General features: G+C 57.4%; 1 protein-coding gene across 1 annotated transcript; it reads right to left on the bottom strand.

Annotated features, from left to right (window-relative positions):
* Positions 1–2288: 2288 nt before the first annotated feature.
* On the bottom strand, positions 2289–10883 carry FMOD (fibromodulin). The gene is made up of 3 exons (XM_036398506.1): positions 10632–10883; positions 6204–7214; positions 2289–3787 (listed from the first exon to the last, which is right to left on the bottom strand). The coding sequence occupies exons 2-3, from the start codon at positions 7198–7200 to the stop codon at positions 3636–3638; spliced, it is 1149 nt and encodes a 382-aa protein (XP_036254399.1). The 5' UTR covers positions 7201–7214; positions 10632–10883; the 3' UTR covers positions 2289–3635.
* Between the last annotated feature and the right edge of the window lie 11749 nt (positions 10884–22632).

Genomic DNA, 22632 nt, shown 5'->3' with positions numbered 1-22632 from the left:
CTTGCATCACTTCCCTCTTCACTGGAATTTCTCACGTCAGCAGAGCAGGAAGGAAGCCCTGGGGGGGATTTTCGCTTGTGCAAGAGCTGAGTAACCTCACCCACACTCCAAAAACCCAAAAAAACCCAAATTATTTCCCAGTAAAACACATCCCAGTGCTTTGATTCTGGGGGATTCCTCACTTTGAGCTGCCACATGAGGAGCCTCAAAATTTGATTTATTTTCCCTTCCCTCTCCCCAGTGAAATTTTCCATGGGAGAAATTTTTATTTTTTTTTTTTTCCAGAAAATTCTTTTCCAAAGGATTTTTCTTTCCCAGAACAGCCTCGTGCTCCTCACCCTGCCTCATCTCCAAGGCTGATTTTTTTTTTAAATTTCCAATTTAAAATAAGCTTCAAAACCAACCCAATTTGGGGTTTAGAACCCACTCCTGTCTGGTGCTGGTGCCACACAAAGCTGGGAATTGTGAATTCCTGAGCTCTCGGTGCCTTTGGCCTCCAGGCCTGCTGTGGATTTTGACAAAATGACTTTTGAGGGGGTTTCTGTCATTAATTATTATTATTATTATTATTATTATATTTTAATTTGTATTTTTAACTGAGCTGGACTGTTGAACAGGACCTGCTTCTTGTTTCTGTGGGTTATTTTGTTGGGGTTTTTTTTTTGTTTGGTTTTTTGTGGGTTTTTAAAATTTTTCTTTTAATTTTCTTTTTATTTTATTTTTATTTTATTTTTATTTTATTTTTATTTTATTTTTATTTTATTTTTGGGGGGGCGGTTGTGGGGTTTTTTTGGTTTTTTGGGTTTTTTTGGGTTTATTTGCTAGTTTTTTTATTTTTTGTTTAGGGTTTTTTTTTATTTTTTTGCTGCTTTTGAGGGGGTTGTTTTGGGGTTTTTGTTGGTTTTGGGGGTGGGGTTTAAACCTCCCCAGCCCCTTTGGTTGTTCATCTGGGCTGTCACTCCCAGATCCCTCGGAAATTATGGGATTGGGGCTCCCTAAATCCCGTCCTCAACCCCTTTGCTTGTTCCATCTGGACCATTCTCTCGGATCCCTCTGAAATTATGGGATTTGGGCCCCCTAGAACCTCCCCAACCCCTTTCCTTGTTCCATCTGGCCCGTCATTCCCAGATCCCTGTGAAGTTATGGGATTTGGCCTCCCTAAAACCTCCCCAGCCCCTTTGATTGCTCATCTGGGCTGTCATTCCCAGATCCCTCGGAAATTATGGGATTGGGGCTCCCTAGAACCTCTCCAACCCCTTTCCTTGTTCCATCTGGACCATTCTCTCGGATCCCTCTGAAATTGTGGGATTTGGGCTCCTTAAAACCCTTTGGTTGCTCATCTGGACTATTACTCCAAAATCTCCCTGAAATTATGGGATTGGGGCTCCCTAGAACCTCTCCAACCCCTTTCATCGCTCCCTCTGGACTGTTATTCCCACATCCCTCTGAAATTATGGGATTTAGGTTCCCAAGAACTTCCCCAATCCTACAACCCCCCCTGGTGCCCCTGGGAGGGTTTGGATCTCTGGGATGGGGTTTGGGGCGTTGGGATGAGGATGTGATGGGGGTGTGAATGTCCCTGGGATGGGAAAGGGGTATCCCAAAGGATTGGAGTTTGGGATTTGGGGAGTTTGGGATTTGGGGAGTTTGAGATTTGGGATCTTCCTGGCTGGAGCTGGGGGCTGAGCCGAGCCAGGAATTGGGGTATTTTTTGGAATCCCAAATCCTGCATCCCATCCTGGTGCCCCTGGGAGGGTTTGGATCTCTGGGATGGGGTTTGGGGCGTTGGGATGAGGATGTGATGAGGGTGTGAATGTCCCTGTGCCGCCCTGGGATGGAGTTTGGGATTTTGAGATTCGGGATCTTCCTGCTTGGCTTGTCCTTAGCCGGAGCTTTGGGGCTGCCCTGACCAGGAATTTGGGGGGTTTTTTTTGGAATCCCAACTCCTTCATCCCACAGAATCCTGCAGCCTCTGCTTCCCTGGGGAAGGCACTTTCTGTTCCCCTCCGTGTGAAATTCTGTAAAAATTCCTTTTTTTCCCTTATTTTTCAACCATCCCCCAGCCGAGCTCTTGAAAATCCTCACGACCAAAGCCAGGAGGGTCCAGAAAAAAAAAACCCCTAAAAAACCCCGGTGGTGCCTCCGTCCCTCCCCACTCCCGCTGAGCCTTTTCCATGGAGATTTTTCCCGGGGAAAGCTCCGTGCCATGCCCGGAGCAGCCGCTAGACGGCAATTCCAGCCTGGATTCCGGCTGGAAATCCATCCCGGAGAGGAGGAGAAGCGCTGGCTGCAGGCACTGGAAAGGTTTTATTGATGGCTTTGGGGTTTACACTTCATGCTGGTGCAATTATGGGATTCATTTGGGTTTTTTTTTTAATGGGGTTTTTTTAAAAATGATCTTTGCATGCAGGAACGACGCAGAGGGCCGGGGTGACCCCCAAAGCTCAGCTGCCCCTTCAATCCTCAAACTCGACCGCCTGAGCTGGGGAATTTGGGATTTTTAGGGAATTCCAACGTGGCTCTGTGATTGGTTTTGGGGTTTTAATTGGGGTATCTGGGCTCAGGGAGGGGCAGCTGGGGGTGACGACTCCAGGGGTGACAGCACCAGGATTTTCCCCGTCCTGCCCTGATCCAGGGGTTTGGGAGGAAGATTTGGGACCCCTCTGTTGCTCAGGGGGTTTCCCTCTGACCCCCCCAGGGTGGGTTTCTCTCCTTTAGGGTTTTCTCCCTGTTAATTCTGGAGCAGGCTGATGGAAAAGGGGGGAAGAAAGGAACGGGAGGGATGGATTTGCTCCTCATCAGCCCACACTGAGGGATCCTCCAGCCTGGAGATCTTTAACCCTTCACTCCTGCAGCTCCCAACCCCTTGGGTGCTCCTCCCAGGGCGTTCAGACCAGATTTGGGATCGGGATTGGGATTTCCCCATGGAAAAAGGGTCTGATCCCCACGGAAGGATTTCCCCATGGAAAAAGGGTCTGATCCCCATGGGAATTCCCCATGGAAAAAGGGTCTGATCCCCCTTGGATCTCCCCATGGAACAAGGGTCTGGTGCCCATGGAAAGATGCTCCTTCCAGGGGATTCAGATCCAGATTTGGGATTGGGATTTCCCCATGGAAAAAGGGTCTGATCCTCATGGAATTTCCCCATGGAAAAAGGGTCTGATCCTCATGGGGTTTCCCCATGGAAAAAGGGTCTGATCCCCATGGGATTTCCCCATGGAAAAAGGGTCTGATCCCCATGGAAAGATGCTCCTTCCAGGGGATTCAGATCCAGATTTGGGATTGGGCTTTCCCCATGGAAAAAGGGTCTGATCCCTCTGTAAGGAAGCTCCTCCCAGGGGGTTCAGGCCCAGATTTGGGATCGGGATTGGGATTTCCCCCTGTCCAAGGTGGGATGATCCCCACCCCTGCCACGTCCCACCCCAGCCTGGGGCAGGAGGTGCCCATGGCCCCTTTGTGGGGTGCCTGTGGCGGGGTCAGAGCCGGGATCTGAGTGCAAAAAGCGACGATTTTGGGAAAACCGGGAGCGCGCCGCCATTGCGCCGCGAGTCGGGCGGAGAAGCAGGGACAAGGGAATTCCCTGGGTGTGGGTGGGTAGGGGGACACAAGTCCTGAGGGGAAGGGGGGCTCAGCTGTCAGATCTCGATGACGGTGGCGCGGCGCAGGCACAGCGGCGCGTCCGGGGGCACCGCGTTGCGTTTGATGGCGTTGCCGTCCAGCCGCAGCACCTGCAGCCGCGAGTAGTTCACCACGTCCACCACGGAGCAGAAGCTGCTGATGGAGAACTCTGCGGGGGAGAGGAGCTGGTGAGGCCTCAGGGTTTGGGGGTTTTGGGGGTTTTTTTTTGGGGTTCTGCGGTGGTTTAGGGTGTGGGTTTGGGGTTGGTGTTACGGCGGGGTGAGCGCTGTTCACGGAGATAAAATAATTCCTGCTCTAGTGGGGACTGAGGAGAAATGATCCAAATTTCTGGGCCAAGAGCAGAAACAACGTGGGCTGGAGAGGGAAAAACAAGAAGGATGGGACTGCATAACCTAAAGCTGTAGCTGGACAATTGACTGCAATATCCAATATGCAGCAGAACTTATAAAAGTGAGAGACCTCGTGAGCAATCGTGCAATTTGTGCTATTTTGGGTTCATCTTGGATTCATTTTGTGACCATTTTGGGTTCATTTTGTGACCATTTTTGGGTCCATTTTGGGTTCATTTTGTGACCATTTTGGTTCACCTTGTGTGCAGCCCTGGCTGGGCTCTTGTGCTGCCCAAGGTGGATCCATGGAGGAGATCCTTTTAATAAATCCCTGCTTTATTCTTTAGCTCTGTCTGGCCTCTGTTCCAGCTCAGCCTTCTCTGTGGAGCTGAATCCCCCACAACCTTCCCCAAAGTGGATTTTTAGTAGAAAATTCTCTGTTCTGAGGGATCCACCTCTGAGATCTGCTTTGTGTTGAGGCAGGCGGGGGGGGGGGGGGGGAAATGGGAGCAGCCCAAATTCTCTGATTTTTCACGTGAATTTGGACTCAGCCCCTCAAGCTAAAAGAGTTCCTGGTGCTCCTGGCCGCAGCCAGGAGGGTTTGGAATCTTCCCTGCCCAGCCGGGATGGGAGCGCTCGGAGGGTGGAGTCGGACAGGAAACTTTGCTTTCCATCAGCATTTGCTTTTCCAGCCTTTTTTTTTGGCGGCTTCCTGCGCTGCAGCCTCCATGTCCTGACCCCTCTGGCCACTGTGGGACCCCCGAGCAACGTGTCCAGGAGCGGGGATGTCCCTGTCCCCATCCCAGCCACCCCCTCTGCGCTCCTCCGCACAGGGAAATTCCAGCCCAGCCCAGCGCAGGAAGCGGGAGATGGAACAAACTCCCAAATAAATTTTTTTGGGTTTTTTTTTTTTTTTTTCCGCGCAGGATTTGAGCCTAGAGGGCAGCAGAGCTCCAGGCCGGGCTGCTGCTGGAAAAGGCAGCGGGATGCTGGGGGGGAGCGCTGGGATTTGGGGGCTGCACCCATAGAGGGGACCCTGGGTGCGGCGGAGGGGCAGGACCGCGGTCCGGATGCTCCAAAGGGCTTTGAGCAGCATCCCCGATTTTGGGGGGGCTGTGAAGGTCAGCAGGACCCGCAGAGGAGGAGGAGGAGGAGGAGGAGGAGGAGGAGCCGGCGGTGGCTCCGCGGCGTTTGTGGGCAGACGGCGGCAGCTCCGGTTTGGAAAGCAAACATTTGGGAATCTGTTCCCGTGTCTGTGCTGCTGGCAGCTCCCCGCTGCGGGGTTCTGTGTTTTCCCTGCAACAGCTGATGGCTGCACTGGCACCTTCCCATTCCCATTCCATTCCCGTTCCCATCCCCATTTCTCATCCCCATTTCCATTCCATCCCCATCCCATTCCCATTCCTATCCTGTTCCCATTCTATTTCCCATCCCCATTTCCCATCCCAATTCTCATTCCCATCCCCATTTCCCATCCCATCCCAATTCCCATTCCTATCCCCATTTCCCATTCCCAATCCCATCCCCATTCCCATTTCCCATCCCATCCCATCCCATCCCATCCCCGCCCTCAGGTCCTGGCAGGTCAGGGGAGCAGGGTTGGTTTTTCCCGGCAGCTTTTGCTCGGGGTTGGGTTTTTCCCAGCCTGTTTTTTATAAAGAGCAGCCCCAGAACAATCCTGGGTTCCCTTGGTTTGTTTGTGTTGGGAGCGGAGGCGGCGCCGGGGCCGCCGGGGGAAGGACAGAGCCCTCAGCTGGGGCTGGGACACGCAGGGACTCTGGGGACACAGGGGCTGTGCTGGCCCTGGGCAATGTCCCTGTGCTGGCATTCCCCAGGGTGCTCCATGTCCCCAGAGTGGCTTTGGGGACCCCCCCCCCCAGCTCTGCCCACTGCTGTGACCCCTCCTGACCCCACAGACCCCACCCCAGCTGGTTCATGCCCTGCTTTCCACCATCTCCAACCCCAGGGGATGCTCAGGCTCCTGGGAAACCCCAAAATCCAGCGCAGGGATCCCACAGGAACCCTCCAGGCTGGGACAGCACATCTCCCACCCCCTCCGTGCTCAGGAACCCTCAGGAGCCCCAAATTCCTGCTCAAATCACCCTCCAGGTGTTCCTGTAGGTTTCCAGGTGGTTCCTCTGGGTTTCCCACCTTCCCAGGTGGTTCCTGTGGGTTCCCCACCACCCCAGGTGGTTCCTGTGGGTTCCTCACCCCCTTTTCCCCATCCCTGCTCACCGTCGATCTGGTTCCCCTGCAGGTAGAGGTTCTCCAGGTTGGTGTTGACCCGCGGGATCTTCTGCAGCCGGTTGTAGGAGAGGTCCAGCTCCAGGATGCTGCTGCTGTTGAAGGTGTTGCTGGAGAGCCCTTGGTTGGTCAGGCTGTTGTGGGACATCCTCACGTAGAGCAGCCTGGGGGACACCTGGAAATACTCGTCGGGGATGGCGTTGATGTAGTTGTACTCCAGATAGAGCTGCTCCAGCGACGCCGGCAGCCCGTCGGGGACCTTCCTGAGGTTGTTGTAGCTCAGGTCGGCCAGGATCAGCGACTTGAGCCCCTTGAGGGACGCGCCCATCTCGAAGATGAAGTTGTGGCTGAGGTAGAGCGCCGTGAGGTTCTCCAGCCCCTCCAGAGCGTTGGGAGGCACCTTGGAGATCTGGTTGTAGGAGAGGTGGAGCTCCCGCAGCGAGCGCGGCAGCGGGCTGGGCAGCCTGGTCAGGTTGTTGTTGTTCATGTAGAGCCTCTCCAACCTCTGCAGCTTCCCAAAAACCCTTTTCCCCATCTTCTCGCTGCTGATCTGGTTGTTGTGCAGCGCCAGCCACTCCAGCTCGGTGGCGTTGTCGAAGGCGCCCTCCTGGATGGAGGTGATGAGATTGTTCTGGAAATACACGTACTTCATCCGCGAGGGCACGAAGGGCAGGTAGCGCAGGTTGCGCGTGTCGCAGTACATGGCCGACGAGAAGTTGGGGGGACAGTCACACTCTTGGGGACACCGCCAGGGCGCCGCCTGCTGCGGCTCGGGCTCGGGCTCGGGCTCCGTGTCGGTGGCAGAGGGGTAGGAGTAGGCGTACGCGGGGCTCTCCTCCTCGTAGTAGGGAACGTAGTTGTAGGAGGAGGCGCGGGACTGCCGCAGGTAGTACTGGAGCCACGCCAGGTCCTCCTCCTCGTTGTACTGGCCCAGGGAGGACACGCAGAGCCCGGCCAGGATGAGGATGAGGGTGGTGGCCCGAGGCATGGCGCTGGAGGGACCTGAGACGGGGCAAAGAGGTGGGAGGATGAGATGGGGAGGAAGGCAGGGCTGGGGGAGCAGGAGAGGAGGGAATCCTGCCCCAAGATCCCCGGCTGTGGATACTTCCGGGTGGAGTTGTGTGATCATCCCAATTTTCACCTTGGAGAAAATTCCGGCCGTGGTGGGAATTTTGGGAGGAACCGGTGGAGATTTGGGAAGAAAACTCCCTCCCAGTGGAGATTTGGGAGGAACCTTCATTCCTAGTGGAGATTTGGGAAAAACCTCCATCCCAGTGGGGATCTGGGAGGAATCGCTGTTCCTGGTGGAGATTTGGGACAAACCAGAGGAGATTTGGGAGCAATCTCCATCCCAGTGGAGATTTGGGAGAAACCTCCCACCCTGGAGGAGATTTGAGAGAAACGTCCACCCCAGAGGAAGTCTGGGAGAAACCAGTAGAGATTTGAGAGAAACCTCCCACCCTGGAGGAGATTTGGGAGGAATCTCCATCCCAGTGGAGACGTGCTGGTGAGATCCTGATTTCTGGCTAATTCCATTCCAGTTCCTGGGCAGAGAACAGAGCCTGGGGATTTGTGTGGGGTCACACGAGGTGCCCGGGGTTGGCTCTGCATGGGAGGGAGGAGAAGGAATTTGGATCCCCTTGGAGAAGGGGTTTGAATTCTCTGGCTGAGAGTGGAATCTGCCAGATCAGGGTGATTCTGGGAGCCTGAGGAGCCTTTTGAAGGAGCTCGAGGCATCTTTTGAAGGAGCTATTTATGCTCCGCTCGCTGGTGACAGGAATCGCTGTGGGTTTCATCCAGCTCTCCCTTCCCCCACAGAAACGCAGGATGCAGATCCTGGTAAACAAATCCTGCCTGGTTTTGGAGCTGAAACCTCTCCCAAGCTCCCATTTCCCCAGGCACAGAAAGGGGCAGCACCCTCGGTGTGACCAGGGAGAGGGGACAACACCTGGTGATGATCCAGAGGAGAGCAGGGAATGAGGCAAACCCGTCCCTGATCCCCTCGGCCTCCTCCTGCCATGGCCAGGTGGAGCTGCAGCGGGAGGATTCCAGCTCTGGAGCCATCCAGCCTCCTCATCCCGGGATAAATGAGCGCACGGGGCTGCTCCTGCAGCCAGGCAGTTTGAAATCCCTCCAGGAATTTGGCTGCTGGGAGCGGGAGAGGATCCTACGTGGCTGGGAGGGTGTCACTGCCAGCTCTGCTCCAGCAGGGACCAGCAGGGGACAGGAGGGACCAACAGGGACCAACAGGGACCAACAGGGACAAGAGGGACCAACAGGGACCAGCAGGGACATCAGGGACCAGTAAGGACCAGCAGAGACCAGCAGGGACCAACAGGGACAGGAGGGACCAACAGGGACCAGCAGGGACATCAGGAATCAGCAGGGACATCAGGGACCAACAGGGACCAGGAGGGACCAACAGGGACCAGCAGGGACATCAGGAATCAGCAGGGACATCAGGGACCAGCAGGGACCAGTAGGAGCCAGCAGGGACATCAGGGACATCAGGGACCAGCAGGGACCAGCAGAGACCAGCAGGGATGAGCAGGGACATCAGGAACCAGTAGGGACCAGCAGGGACTAACAGGGACAAGAGGGACCAATAGAGACCAGCAGGGACATCAGGAACCATCAGGGACCAGTAGGGACCAGCAGAGACCAGTAGGGACTAACAGGGACCAGTAAGGGCAACAGGGACCAGCAAGGACCAGTAGGAACCAGCAGGGACCAGTAGGAACCAGCAGGGACATCAGGGACCAGTGTCCCCTTTTTTGCGGTGCCAGGGGTGGCCCTGAGGTCACCTGGTGACCCCTGTCCATGTCCCCAGGCTGCAGCAGGGAGGGGACACCCAGCCTGGCACTCACAGAGGGCACAGAGTGCCCTGCCCTGCCAACGGGAAAAGAGAGGGGCTGGGTTTGTCCTTTGTTCCCTGCTCTGTGTGCTCGGGACGGGATCCTGGGGGCGCTGAGTGCCACGGGGAGCTTGGCAGGGGCAGAGGAGCTCCTCCTCCTCCTCCTCCTCTTCCTCCTCCTCCTCCTGCTGCTCCAGGGCTCTGTGCCTGCTCTCATACCAGAGCCTGCAGCTTCTCCACCCTCTTGGCAGCCCCTTCTTGGGGGCCCCTTTGGGGCAAAACCCCATCCCTGGAGGGAAAACCCCATCCCCGGAGGACAAAAAAACATCTCTGGGGGCAAAACCCCATCCCTGGGGGCAAAACCCCCCATACCTGGGGGCAGAACCATAGACATGGGGGCAAAACCCCCATCCCTGGGGGGAAAACCCCATCTCTGGTGTCTCCTCACCTTTCCCAGTGCCCCCCTTCACCCCTCTGGTGACCCCAAAATGTGTCACCAGCACTCCCCGCTGTCCCCTCGTTGTTTGTGGGGTTTTCTCCCCTCCCTGAGGCTTCACCCCCAGGTTTGGGGTGGGACCTGGCCCTGAGGTCCTTGTCCCCTCCTGGTGTCCCTGTCCTGTGCCAGGGGCTGCAACGGGGTCAGCTCCTTGTGCCAAGGGTTTGGGGCCATCCATGGGGCCATGGAACCTGGGATGGGATGGGATCCATGGGGTGGGATGGGATGGAATGGGATCCATAGGATGGGATGGGATCCATGGGATGGGATGGGATGGAATCCAGGGGATCCATGGGATGGGATGGGATGGGATGGGATCCATGGGATGGGATGGGATCCATGGGATGGGATAGAATGGGATGGGATGGGATCCATGGGATAGGATGGGATGGAATCCAGGGGATCGATGGGATGGGATGGGATGGGATTCTTGGGATGGGATGGGATCCATGGGATGGTATCCAGGGGATCCATGGGATGGGATGGGGGGCTCTGCCCAGCCTGGACAGACATCAGGGAAGGTGTCCAGATCCCAGAGAAGTGGGCACGGAGATGGCAGAGGAACGGGAGGGGAGATGGGTGGGATGGGAGAGGAGCAGCAGGAAAAGAGGGAAGGGAGAAGGACATCAGGAAAAGTGATCAGGAGGAGAGATGGGCATCATGAGAAGTGGGCAGGAGAGAGGAGCAGCAGGAGAAGTGGGCAGCAGGAGAGATGGGCAGGAGAGAGAGGGGCAGCACGGAAAGTGAGTGGGAAGGGAGATGGCATCAGGAGAAGTGGGCAGGAGAGAGAAGCAGCAGGAGAATTGGGCAGCAGGAGAGGTGGGCACCGGGAGAAGTGGGTGGGAAGGGAGATGGGCACCAGCAGAAGCGGGCAGGAGGGGAAGTGCCTCTCCATCACCTCCATCTCCCCAGCCGTGCCACCCCTGGCGCTGCCACGCGCAGCCGGGGCGCAGCAACAGAGATCAGGCTTCCAAAATAAATTAAAAAAAAAAACCAAAATAAAAAATTAAAAAAAAATAAAAAAAAAACACCTTAAAAACCTGTCTAAAAAAGGCCGAGCTGGACTCACCGAGCTGCTCCTCTCCTCCTGTGCAAAGGCTGCTGCGGGCTGTGCCGTGGCACCGGCAGCATGGGAGGGGGGGGAGGCTCCCGAGCCGCAGCGCCCGTGCCCGCCCCGGATCCCGAATCTTGCGCTGGCACGGCCCGGGCTCGGCGGGGATTCCGCGATTTTTTGGGGGGATTTTTTTTTTTTTTGGGGGATTTTTTTCAGGGAGTGACCTCCCCGCCGCAGCTTTGCAGGAGAGACTGGCGAGCCCCTGGTGCTGCCTGGCGTTATAAATAACCTGCGATTCCTTTCCTCCCTCTCCCTCCTCTCCCTCCTCTCTCTCTCTCTCTCTCTCTCTCCAGCCTTTTCTCTCAGGAGTGTTGGCACTTTCCAGGCTCCCTCTGCTTAACGATTTAGCGGGGTTGGGATGTTGTTTTTCAGGGCTCTCCTGCGTTTCTCATCAGGGAGCTGCGAGGAGGCCTCTGGCCAGGTTAGGGAATGTCAGGTTTTGGGGATGCTGGGGGGAAAAACGAGGAATTTTTCCCTGAATTTTTTTTTACACTACCAGGAGGGGAATGTCAGGTTAGGGAATGTTGGGTTTCGGGGGTGCTGGGGGGAAAAACGAGGAATTTTCCCTGAATTTTTTTACACTTCCAGGAGGGGAGATGTGGGCCCTGCTCCGAGTGCTCCCCAGGAAGCCTCAGTTTGTGCAGTGCTGCCGTTAAATATTTGGGATAAACATTTCCATGGACGATAAGGCAGCAGCATCCAAAGTAAATAAATTCCCCAGCAAAGGGGCCACTGTGACAGCGGGAATTCGTCTTCGGATTTGGCAGCCTGGGGTTGCCAAGCTGGCATTTCTGCAGGCTGGGAAAATCCACATGGGACTGGGGGGGGTCTCATCCATCCCACCAGGATTTGGGGTCTCATCCATCCCCTGGGATTTGGGATCTCAGCCACCCCTCAAGACTGGGGTCTCATCCATCCCCCAGAGATTTGGGGTCTCTTCCATCTGCTGGGGTTTGGGATCTCATCCATTCCACCAGGAGCTGGGATCTCATCCATTCCCGGGATTTGGGATGTCATCCATTCTCCCAGGATTCAGGATCTCATCCATCCCCTGGGATCTGGGAGTTTCATCCATCCCCCGGGATTCGGGGTCTCATCCATCCCCTGGGATCTGGGGTCTCATTCACCCCGCAGGATTTGGGATTTAATCCATCCCCAGGATTTGGGATCTCATCCATCCCCTCGAGGCTCAGCCAGGGTGGTTATGGGGGGATGATAAGAACAGGGAGCGTGTCCTGAGAGTCATCCACGCTTGGGAAGAGATTTTGGGGCTCATCCCAGCGCTCCTGGGGGGTCCTGCAGAGCTGTCCCAGCCCTGTCCCCATCCTGAGGCTCTTCCCGGCTTCTCCAAGCAGGGAAAGGGAAAAGGAAAGGGAAAGGGGAAGGGGAAGGGGAAGGGGAAGGGAAGGGAAGGGAAGGGAAGGGAAGGGAAGGGAAGGGAAGGGAAGGGAAGGGAAGGGAAGGGAAGGGAAGGGAAGGGAAGGGAAGGGAAGGGAAGGGAAGGGAAGGGAAGGAGGAGCCCGGAGCTCCCGGATCCTCCCGGCAGCCTGGAATTATTTAGCGGAGCTCAGCAGGTGCCAGCTCCCCCCCGGGCTCCGTTCCTCCTTGTTTTCCATAGGAAATTCCCAGCCAAAACATCCTCCCGGGGAGGGGGGAGCCCTGCGGGGATCCTGAGGAGGAGGAGGAGCAGCAGCAGCAGCGATGTGAGCGGAGTTCGGTGGCCGGGCTTGGAGGGACACGCTGTACAGCAGGGACTCGGCCAGAAATCCCTAAAATTTGGGATGGGAAATGTGCCTGGAAAGCACAGCCCGTCTGCAGGCAGGGAGGATGTGGAGAAAGTGGGAAAAGAGGGCAGGGAAAGGGAGGAAAACCCCAGGGAAGGGAAGTGGGGAGGGTTTTTAATCCCCTCTGAGCCTTGTGGTGGCAGCTGGAGCAGGAATCTTCCTCCTCTTCCTCATTTGCCTCCTCTTTCTCTTCTTCATCTTCCTCTTCTTCCTCTCTCCAGGTACTTCTCATTGGTTCATCCATGCAGGGAACCCTCATTTTCTTCATCTTCCTTCTCCTCCTTCTCTTTCTCCTTTTCCTCATTTTCCTCCTCTTCCTCCTCTTCCTTCTCTTCCTCATCTTCCTTCTCTTCCTTCTCTCTCTCCTCTTCCTCTTTTTCCTCTTCCTTCTCTTCCACCTCTTCCTCATTTCCCTTCTCTTTGTCCTCTTCTTCATCTTCCTCTTCTTCCTCTCTCCAGGTACCTCTCATTGCTCCATCCATGCAGGGAGCTCTCATTTTCCTCCTCTTCCTCCTCTTCTTCATCTTCCTCCTCTCCCTCCTCTCCCTCCTCCTCCTCCCGCAGCTCCAGGCACTCCCTGGCGGCAGAGCTCTGCTCTCTGTGGGGCCCCCTGGAATTCCTGGTGCCCGGGGAAGGTCCCGATGGGTTCCCATCACCCCGGGCCTGAGGGAACCCTGAGGGATTCCAGGATCCCTCTGGGGTGGAGGCCCCACATCTGCCCAACAACCGCAGGGACGGGAAGGTCAGCAGGGAGAGCTGATCCAGCCCTGCCCCGACCTCCCCGCTCACCCCGAGCCTCCCTTTTCCCTTTTCCCTTCCCAGCCGCGCATTCTTCAGCCCAAACAACATTCTTGGAGCGAGATTTGAGGGAATCTGGAGGGACTCGGTCACCCGGAGACGGAGCAACAGCCGAGCGAGCTGCTGGAAACTCTGAGCGGGGCTGAGCCGGCCCTGCTGGATGCTCCCGGAGCTCCTGGAGCCACCAGGATTCCATGGGAGCTGCTCCGCAGCTTCCCCGGCATGGGGCGAGCCGAGGGAGGGGCAGCAAATCCCAAATCCTGCATTGTCCCTTCCTGTCCCAGGCTGGGAAAGGCTGGGAGATACTGGGGCAGTGTTTTCTCCCATCCCACCCCAATTCCAGGCTTGGAATCTCACGTGGTTCCTGCCTGGTGTCTCTGGGTCTGTGGGTTGCTGTGGGGTGGGCTCAGTCCTGACAGTTCCCAGCCCCACGGAATCCTCACAGCCCATCCCGAACTCACAGCCCCATGGAATCCTTTCACCCCATCCCAAACTCTGAGCCCTATAAAATGTCCTCACAGCCCATCCCAAACTCCCAGCCCCATGGAATCCTTTCACCCCATCCCAGACCCCCAACCCCATGGAATCCTTGTAGCCCATCTGGATTCCCAGCCCATGGAATCCTTTCCCTCCAGCCCATCCCAAACCCCCAGCCCCACAGAAAATCCTCACAGCCCATCCCAAAATCCCAGCCCCATGGAAACCTTTCACCTCATCCCAAACTCCAGCCCTATAGAGCATCCTCCAGCCCATCCCAAACTCCAGCCCTATGGAATCCTCACACAAATCCCAAACTCCCAGCCCCACAGAATGTCCTTGTAGCCCATCCCAGATTCACAGCCCCACGGAATCCTATCCTCACACCCCATCCCAAACCCCCGGCCCCCCAGAAGTGCCTCTGGGTCCCCTCTGGCCTCAGACTGAGGGCTCCATCCCCTTCCCTACAAACCCCAAGCGCTGAATTCCCAGACCCCTAAATCCCAAATTCCCTAATTGCCTCCGGGAGGGGCTGCCTGGGCACAAGGAGGCTCCGAGCTCCTCACAGCCACTGGAAAAAAAGGGCTTGGAAAAGGTTAAAGGATTCATTCGGAGCAGGGCTGGAAACTCTGAAGCGTTTCCTCATCCCGACGTTCCCTCCTGTCCCTGGACTGCTCTGACACCTCCATGGACACGCGGCCAAACACATCTGGGAGGGCTGGGCTGGCCGGGGATCCACTGGGATCAGCAGCTCTGGGGTATTTGGGGTCAATCCTTCAGCCCCACAGAGCTGGGAGAGGCTGGAGCAGCTCTGGGGTATTTGGGATCATTCCCTGGGCCCCACAGAGCTGGGAGGATGCCTGGGGTGTTCCCATTCTTGAATCCCAAATCCCTGTTTTCCAAGGCCTGCAGAGTTTCCATTTAAATCCCTATAGGACAAATAAATCCCTATGGGAGAAATAAATCCCTATAGGAGAAATAAAATCCCTATAGGACAAATAAAATCCCTCTAGAACAATTAAATCCATCTAGGAAAAATAAATCCCTATAAGACAAATAAAATCCCTGTAGGAGAAATAAAATCCCCATAGGACAAATAAAATCTCTATAAACCAAACATAAATCCCTGTAGGACAAATAAAATCTCTATAGGAGAATTAAAATCCCTATAGAACAAACATAAATCCCTATAGGACAAATGAAATCCCTCTAGAACAATTAAATCCATCTAGGAAAAATAAATCCATATCAGACAAATAAAATCCCTGTAGGACAAATAAAATCCCTGTAAGAGAAATAAATCCACATAAGACAGAAAAAAATCCCTGCAGGACAAATGTAAATCCGTATAGGGCAAACATAAATCCATGCAGGATGAATTAATTCCATATAGAAGTTAATTAATTCTGAGCTGCCCTTCCTGGACCCCTCATGATCCCCCTGGCTCGGGAAGGTCACGGCCCCGAGCTGCCCTCCCTGTTTGTGTCTGCAAAACATCCCAAATATGAACCAAAAAACCCAAACAAAAAAAGCAAAAAAAACATAAAGGGAAAAGAGCAACATCAGCTGCCTGGGAAAGCCATCAGCGTTCCTGCCTGCTCCTGCCACCTGGCATCCCCAAAAAATTCCCCAAAAATTCCCAAAAATTTCCAATCCTGGAGCCGTGCCCAGGCACCTCTGCCCTCCCTGCCCTGCTCCAGCTCCTCCTGAGCTGCTAAACTCCTCAGGGAGAAAGGCAGAGCGTTTGGGGGAGTTTTTTTTTAAGATGGAAAAGAAAAAATAAATTGGGGAAAAAAAAAATAAACGAAACTCGTCGGAGATAAACAGGAGGAAGGAGCGGGGCGTGGGCGGCGCTGCTGCTCTGCAGCTGAACCGAGGAGCTGGGGGGGAATGGGGGGTCCTGGCAGCGATTCTGGGGACAAGAGGAGCCCCTGGGGGGAGGTGGCACAAGGGGGATGTGTCCCCTGGGATTTGGGGTCCCTCTGTGCTCCCCTGTCCCCCTTGGAGGGTGGGAGCTGGCATTTTTAGGATCATTCCCAGGAGCCCATGGAGCTGGGAAAGGCTGGAATTGGGGTCTGTGGGCAACCCCAGCTGGGACAGGGGTGGGCTCTGGGATATTTGGGATCGTTCCCTGGGCCCCACAGAGCTGGGAGAGGCTGGAGCAGGGTCCATGGCAGCCGCAGCTGGGCTGGGATGGGAGCTGGGATATTTGGGATCGTTCCCTGGGCCCCAGGGAGTTGGGGAAGGATGGATCAGGGTCTGTGTCAGCCACAGCTCGGCTGGGGATGGGTATTGGGATATTTGGGATCATTCCCTGGGCTCTGGGGAGTTGGGAGAGGCTGGAGCAGCTCTGGGATATTTGGGATCATTCCCTGGGCCCCATGGGATCATTCCCTGGCTCTATAGAGCTGGGAGAGGCTGGATTTGGGGTCCATGGGCAGCCACAGCTGGGTTTGGGGTGGATATTGGGGTTTGTGGGATCATTCCCTCATTCCCTGAGCCCTGTGGATCTGGGAGAGGCAGGAGCAGGGTCCATGAGCAGCCACAGCTGGGCTGGGGATGGGAGTTGGGATATTTGGGATCATTCCCTGGGTCCATTGAGCTGGGAGAGGCTGGACCAGGGTCCATGGGTGGCCACAGCTGGGTTGGGATGGATATTTGGGATATTTGGGATCATTCCCTGCACCCTGTGGAACTGGGATGGGCTTCAGGGGCTCCATGGTCAGCCACAGCCAGGATGGGGATGGGTACTGGATATTTGGGATCATTCCTTCGTTCCCTGGACCCCAGGGAGTTGGGAGAGGCTGGAGCAGCTCTGGGATGTGTGGGATCATTCCCTGAGCCCCATGGGATCATTCCCTCATTCCCTGGGCCCTGTAGAGGCTGGACTGGGGCTCCCTGGGCAGCCCCAGCCTGGCTGGTGATGGGTATTGGGATATTTGGGGTCATTCCCTGGGCCCCACAGAGCTGGGAGAGGCAGGAGCAGCTCTGGGATATTTGGGGTCATTCCCTGGGCCCCACAGAGCTGGGAGAGGCAGGAGCAGCTCTGGGATATTCGGGATCGTTCCCTGGGCTCCGAGGAGTCGGGGAAGGCTGGGTCGGGGTCCGTGGCAGCCGCTCGGGGCCGGGGGCGGCGCGGGTGCCGCAGATGCCGGGCGGGGCTGGCGGCCCCAGCAATAACGAGCGATGATCAAAGCGGCTCCTTCCCGACAGCCCTGGATGCGATGATCGGAAATCTCCCGGCTGCTGCTGCCGGCGGGGGGGGAAAACAACGCCCGGTGCTCCCGGCAGAGCCTCTGCAGCTCCGGGAGGGGATCTGGGGGCTCGGAGGGGGCGTCAGAGCTCGGGGCCGGGCAGGGCTCACGGGGCATCCCTGCCGAGGTGAAAGAGGGAACTGAGGAGCTGGAGCTGCTCGGGAGATGGAGCGGGAGAGGAGGGGGCGATGGGGCAGCGGCCGGGCCGGGCCAGCCCCTCCTGCACTGCCCGGGGCTGTCCCAGGGCCGGGTCACCTCTGCTTCTGTCACGGGGTGGGGACATTGCGCAGCGCAGCCCGCTGTCCCCTGCCCAATCCCACTGTCCCCTGTCCATCCCCTGCCCCATTTCTTGTCCCCTGACCATCCCGCTGTCCCCTGAATGAGCTGTCCCCTGCTCATTCCCCGTCCCCTCCCCATCCCGCTGTCCCCTGCCCCATTTCTTGTTCCCCGCTCATCCCACCGTCCCCTGCCCATCCTGCAGTCCCCTGCCCCATTCCCTGTCCCATTTCTTGTCCCCTGTCCCATTCCCTGTCAACTGCCCCATTTCTTGTCCCCTGCTCCATCCCTCTGTCCCCACCCCAGCCCCTCTGTCCCTTGCCCCCTCCCTTGTCCCCACCCCATCCTGCTGTCCCCTCCCTATTCCTCTGTCCCCTTCCCCATTCCCTGTCCCCTGTTCATCCCACCATCCCCTGCCCCATTCCTTGTCCCCTGTCCATCCCTCTGTCCCCACCCCGCTGTCCCCATCCCGCTGTCCCCGTCCTGCTGTCCCCATCCCGCTGTCCCCATCCCGCTGTCCCCATCCCGCTGTCCCCTGTCCATCCCTCTGTCCCCACCCCGCTGTCCCCATCCCTCTGTCCCCGTCCTGCTGTCCCCATCCCGCTGTCCCCATCCCTCTGTCCCCATCCCTCTGTCCCCATCCCGCTGTCCCCATCCCGCTGTCCCCTGTCCATCCCTCTGTCCCCACCCCGCTGTCCCCATCCCGCTGTCCCCTGTCCCTCAGCCAGGGGCTGGCCGAGCTCCTCTCCCTCATCCCGGCCCGATTCCCGGGGAGGAGCCGCGCCCCGCTCCCGCTTCCATCAATTCCTTTAATTTCCCCTGGATTTCCTCCTCTCCAGGGCTGCGTGCGCCGGATCGGAGCGGGGACAGCTCCCAGGCGTCCCCAGGCAGTCGCCGCTGCCTCCTGCTGCCCTCGGGGGCTGCGAGAAGCCGCTTTTGGGGCTCAGCTCCCCCTCCTGCCCCGCTCCGAGGGATCACGCAGGAATCCACGGCAAACCCCAGCGCGCAGCCCCATCCTGACAGAAACATCTGGAAAAACCATTCTCTCCCCCAAAACAGCTGCAACAACGCGGCCTCGACCCCTCCACCTGCTCGGGGTTTGCTCCTCGGCTCCATCCCAGCGCCCAGAGCCCCCCCGGGGGTGTCTCCCCCCTTTCCCCCTCTCCATCCCTCCCTCTGGAATTGCACAATGGAACACTTTGTGTCTCCCTGGCTCCCGGGCTCGGTTTTATCTCTCCCTTCAAAGCCGGAGGGAAACCTCGGAGCCAGACACGCGGCCCCAGCTGCGCCGGGAATGCGGGAAGGGCTGAACCGGGGCCGTGGCTCTGGATTTGGGATGCTCTGAGCGCTCCCTTTGCCATCCCAGGAACGTGGGAAGGGCTGATCCTGGATTTGGGACGCTCTGAACGCTCCCTTTGCCATCCCAGGGAATGAAGGAGCGGCTGATCCTGGATTTGGGACGCTGTGATGTGGGAAAGACTGATCCTGGATTTGGGATGCTCTCTGAGCCCTCCCTTTGCTGTCTCTCCTCTGTCACAGCCCCGTGACAACCCCGAGGTGTGAAAAGCCTGGAAATGTTCCTAAAATTCCCGTCCTGGCTGCTTTTCTCCTCCTGGAAAGCCGAGCTAAGGGAAGGGGGTGCCCAAATCGTGGCCAACCCCACCACGGGGCTCAGCTCTGCGGACCCCCAGGAGCAACCACAGGGAAAAGCGCTCATGATCCCGGGATTTCCATCATTCCCGAGGGAATTCGGGAGCTCCCGCTGCTCCCTGCCGGCTCCGCGGGGAGGGATCGGGACCGCTCCCCTGCTGATGTGGAAGCTCTGGGTCTGCTCGGCTCCCCAGGTTCTCCTGCCGGGAGGAGGCAGCGGAGGCCGCTCCTCTTTCTCCTCCCTCTCTTTCTCCCTCTCCAGGCTCCGATATTCCCGATTTTCCAGCCGGGAACGTGCGGCTCCGCGCTGATTCGGGCTGCGAGGAACAGCGCAGCTCGTCCCGAATCCTCCCAATCCCAAAGCGCTTTTTTCCAACAATTCTCCTCTTCCAGCGGCTCTCTGACCTTTTCATCAATAAATCAGCCGCGTTATTGGAGGGATGAATAATTCACCATCACACCCAGCCCCGCGCTCGGCTGCAGGATTTAATTAATCCTCTCACGGAACGCCCCCGAGGGCTGCGCAGGGATGGGGATGGATGGGGATGATTCCAGCGATGCTCCAGGAGCATCCCAGCCCCGCTGACGGCTCCGGGGTATTCCAGAAACTCATCCCGCTCATTCCCTCTGGAGATATTTTATTTTTTTTCCCCCCCCTCCGGGTGCTTTAAAGGAGGGAAAATTCCCCTTTGCTGCGGAGCTGCCTGAGGAGAGCCCCGCGGGATCCTCTCCCCGAGCTTTCCCTCTGGGAAATAACAGCGGATTTTTGATTTTTTCCCGACCTTTTCCAGCCGCGGCTGCTCAATAACGGCAGATCCTGGGTAAATGTCTCCATCCAGGTGTGTTTAGCAGGGAGCCAGGAGCAAACTCCTGCCCTGCTGGTGTGGGACACCCCCAGGTGTCGGATTGGGAATCGCCCCCCAAAATCCTGGCAGGATTTCGGGTCCTCCTCCCGCGGCCACTCGGGAGGGCTGGGAATGGTTTGTCCTTGGGTTTGTTCTCCATAAAAGTTTCACCCCTGGATGGCGCCAGGGATGATCCCGTGGGGCGGGGGGGGGGGGCTCCCCTCACTCTCTGGGGGTTTTCCAGAATTTTCCTCGGCTCTGCCCCCCGAATCCATGAGGAAATGGAAAGGGAAAGCCGCGGAGGCGCGGGGTTAATTAGCGAGCAGCCCAAACGAGGTCTGGTACTAATTACACACCCCCGGGCAGGGGAGCAGCTGCGCAGCGACGTGGCCGCGCATGGGGGGCCCCCCTGTCACCCATGGGTGCGAGGGGACCCCCGGGCACCCCAATCCCAGCTCTGCCAGGGCCCTGCAGGATTTGGGGAGCAGCGGACACCAGGGTGGGGCCCCCCAGCCGTGTCCCCCCTCTCCCAGCAGGGACGTCCCGTGGGATTTTGGGGTGGGAGAAAGAATCCCAGGATGGTTTCTCTTGGAAAACACCCCCGAGGTCGTTAGGAAGGGATGTGGGGCTGATCCCGCTGATCCAGGGGAAGCTTTAAAGCTTTTCCCGCTCCCAGCAGCCCCCGGAGCCGCCCCGGTCGCCGCCTCTCCCCCCTCCCCGAGCGGGGCAGGGAATGTGCTGGAAAATCTCCGCGTTTCCTGCAGCTCCCGAGGCGCGAATGTTGCCCTTGGCCGCGGCTGAAGGGGCTTTTTGTCGGGAAAGCGGCTGCGGGAATGATTTGGAATCTCCTTCCAAAGCTTTCTCCTCCTGCCCCTCCTTCTCCCAGCTTTTCCCAAAAGCGATCCCGGGGGATTTGCGATGCTGGAGCATCACCGGGACAACCCAAAAAACCCAAATCCCCGAGCTCCCAGCTTTTATCCAGCCTTTCCCCCCCATCCCCGAGCTCCATCCTCGCTCCTTCCCAGCCCTCCCAATCAAACACTTCCGAGCGAGGCTGTTCAGGAGCTCCACAGCTCCAGAAATCCCAGCAGGTCGCCTCTGAGGAGAACTTTCAAAGGCTTTCTCCGCTCTCAGAGCTGCTGGAGCTCCCGGGTGGATGCAGGAACGCGGGGATGGGCGCAGGGATGACAAAGGCGCGGCACAGCCCAGGTTTTTAGGGAATTCCAGGCCGAGATTCCAGCTCCCAGCCCCTCCTGTGTGGCTGGAGCCCAGGTGCAGCTCCCAGGGACAGCCAGGACAGGGCTGGACAATGGAAACCTCCCCTGAGTGCATTTCTCACTCCGGCTTTGGGTTCCACAGCTCTGGGAGGAGTTTGATTCCTGCCCCAGCTTTCCCTGCTGGGCTGTGTCCATGCCCATTCCCAATCCCGCAGGAAACCATGGAATCCTGGAGGGGTTTCCAAGAGCTCCAGGCGGGCACGGAATTGCTCCTTCTTGGAAATGTCAGGGCAGCTGGGTGGGGAGCATCAGGGGTTTTCATTGGAGATGGATCTGCTGATGTGGCTCACCCATCTGTCCATCTGTCCGTCCATCCATCCATGGATTCCATCCATGGATTCCATCCATGGATTCCATCCATCCATCCATCCATCCATCCATCCATCCATCCATCCATCCATCCATCCATCCATCCATCCATCCATCCATCTATCCATGGATTCCATCCATCCATCCATGGATCCCTCCCTCCCTCTCCCCCAGCACCCCCTGCCACCCCACAGGGGTGAATCCCTGTGGAGATCTTTGGGATATTCCTGTGGGATCAGGGCATGGCTGATCGTCCCTATGGGATCCCATTGGGATCAGGGCATGGCCAGATCATCCTTATGGGATATTCCTGTGGGATCAAGGCATGGCCGATCACTCCTATGGGATATTCCTGTGGGATCAGGGCATGGAGGATCATTCCTGTGGGATATTCCTGTGGGATCAGGGCATGGCTGATCATTCCTGTGGGATATTCCTGTGGGATCAGGGCATGGCTGAGGGCAGCGTGGCCCTGCAGCCCCTGGCAGTGTTGGGGCTGCTGGCGAGACAGCGCTGGACGGCTCCGCGTTTTTCCAGGCCCGTGTCCCGCTCTGTGTTCCTTCCATGTGTTTTGGTTTCCTATTAAAGCAGTGCTGCCTCGTTTCCTCCCAGAAAAACATGGATTCCTCCAGCCCCAGCAAAGCCCGGGGCTGGAACCCACCCAGGGGGCACCTGCTGCCTTCTGCCCCTGCCCTTCCCTCTCCCAGCCCCTCTGGGGGACTCTGGATCCAGAAGGAGAAGGATGATTTCCATCCACAATTCCATCCCCAGATTTCCATCCATCCGGGCTGCTGGTGCCTCCCCTTCCCTTCCAGAACTTTCCCTGTTCCGGGCCGGCTTGGATGGATTTTTAAGGAACAGGAACCAGCGGCGCTTTTCCAGCTGCTCCATCCCCTCCACCGCTCTGGGGGCTGCAGGAAAGGCTCGGGAGCATCCCCAGGCAGGAGGGATCGGCCCTGGGAGCGTCTGGAAGTGGAGCTGTGGATGCCTCGGGGATGAAAACACTTCCTGCGCCTCCACCTCCACCTGACATTTGGGAACAGCCGAGCCGCGCTCTGGGAGCTCTCCAGATTCCTTTCGCTGGAGCGTCACGGGGACAGGGAGGGAGGAGGAGGAGGAGGGAGGGAGGGAGGAGGAGGTGTCGGGGCAGCAGCAGCTCCAGGACAGCCTGGACAGGAGCCGGGCCCTGCTGTTCTCCTGGGAACCGGGTGTTCATCCCCACAACCGGGTGTGCATCCCCAAAACAGGGCGTTCATCCCCAAAACCAGGTGTTTATCCCCAAAACC

The sequence above is a fragment of the Molothrus ater genome, chromosome 25 (assembly GCF_012460135.2).
Source record: "Molothrus ater isolate BHLD 08-10-18 breed brown headed cowbird chromosome 25, BPBGC_Mater_1.1, whole genome shotgun sequence".
Taxonomy (NCBI): Eukaryota; Metazoa; Chordata; class Aves; order Passeriformes; family Icteridae; genus Molothrus; species Molothrus ater.
The sequence above is the reverse complement of the archived record's forward strand: the minus strand, read 5'-3'. Positions and strand labels throughout refer to the sequence as shown.

What these genes read in the sequence shown, in the direction of transcription:
- FMOD (XM_036398506.1), bottom strand. Translation starts at nt 7,200, where the DNA reads ATGCCTCGGGCCACCACCCTCATCCTCATCCTGGCCGGGCTCTGCGTG. An exon ending in GCAGGGGAACCAGATCGACG is followed by an intron (nt 3,788 to 6,203) that starts GTGAGCAGGGAT and finishes TCTCCCCCGCAG; the next exon opens with AGTTCTCCATCAGCAGCTTC.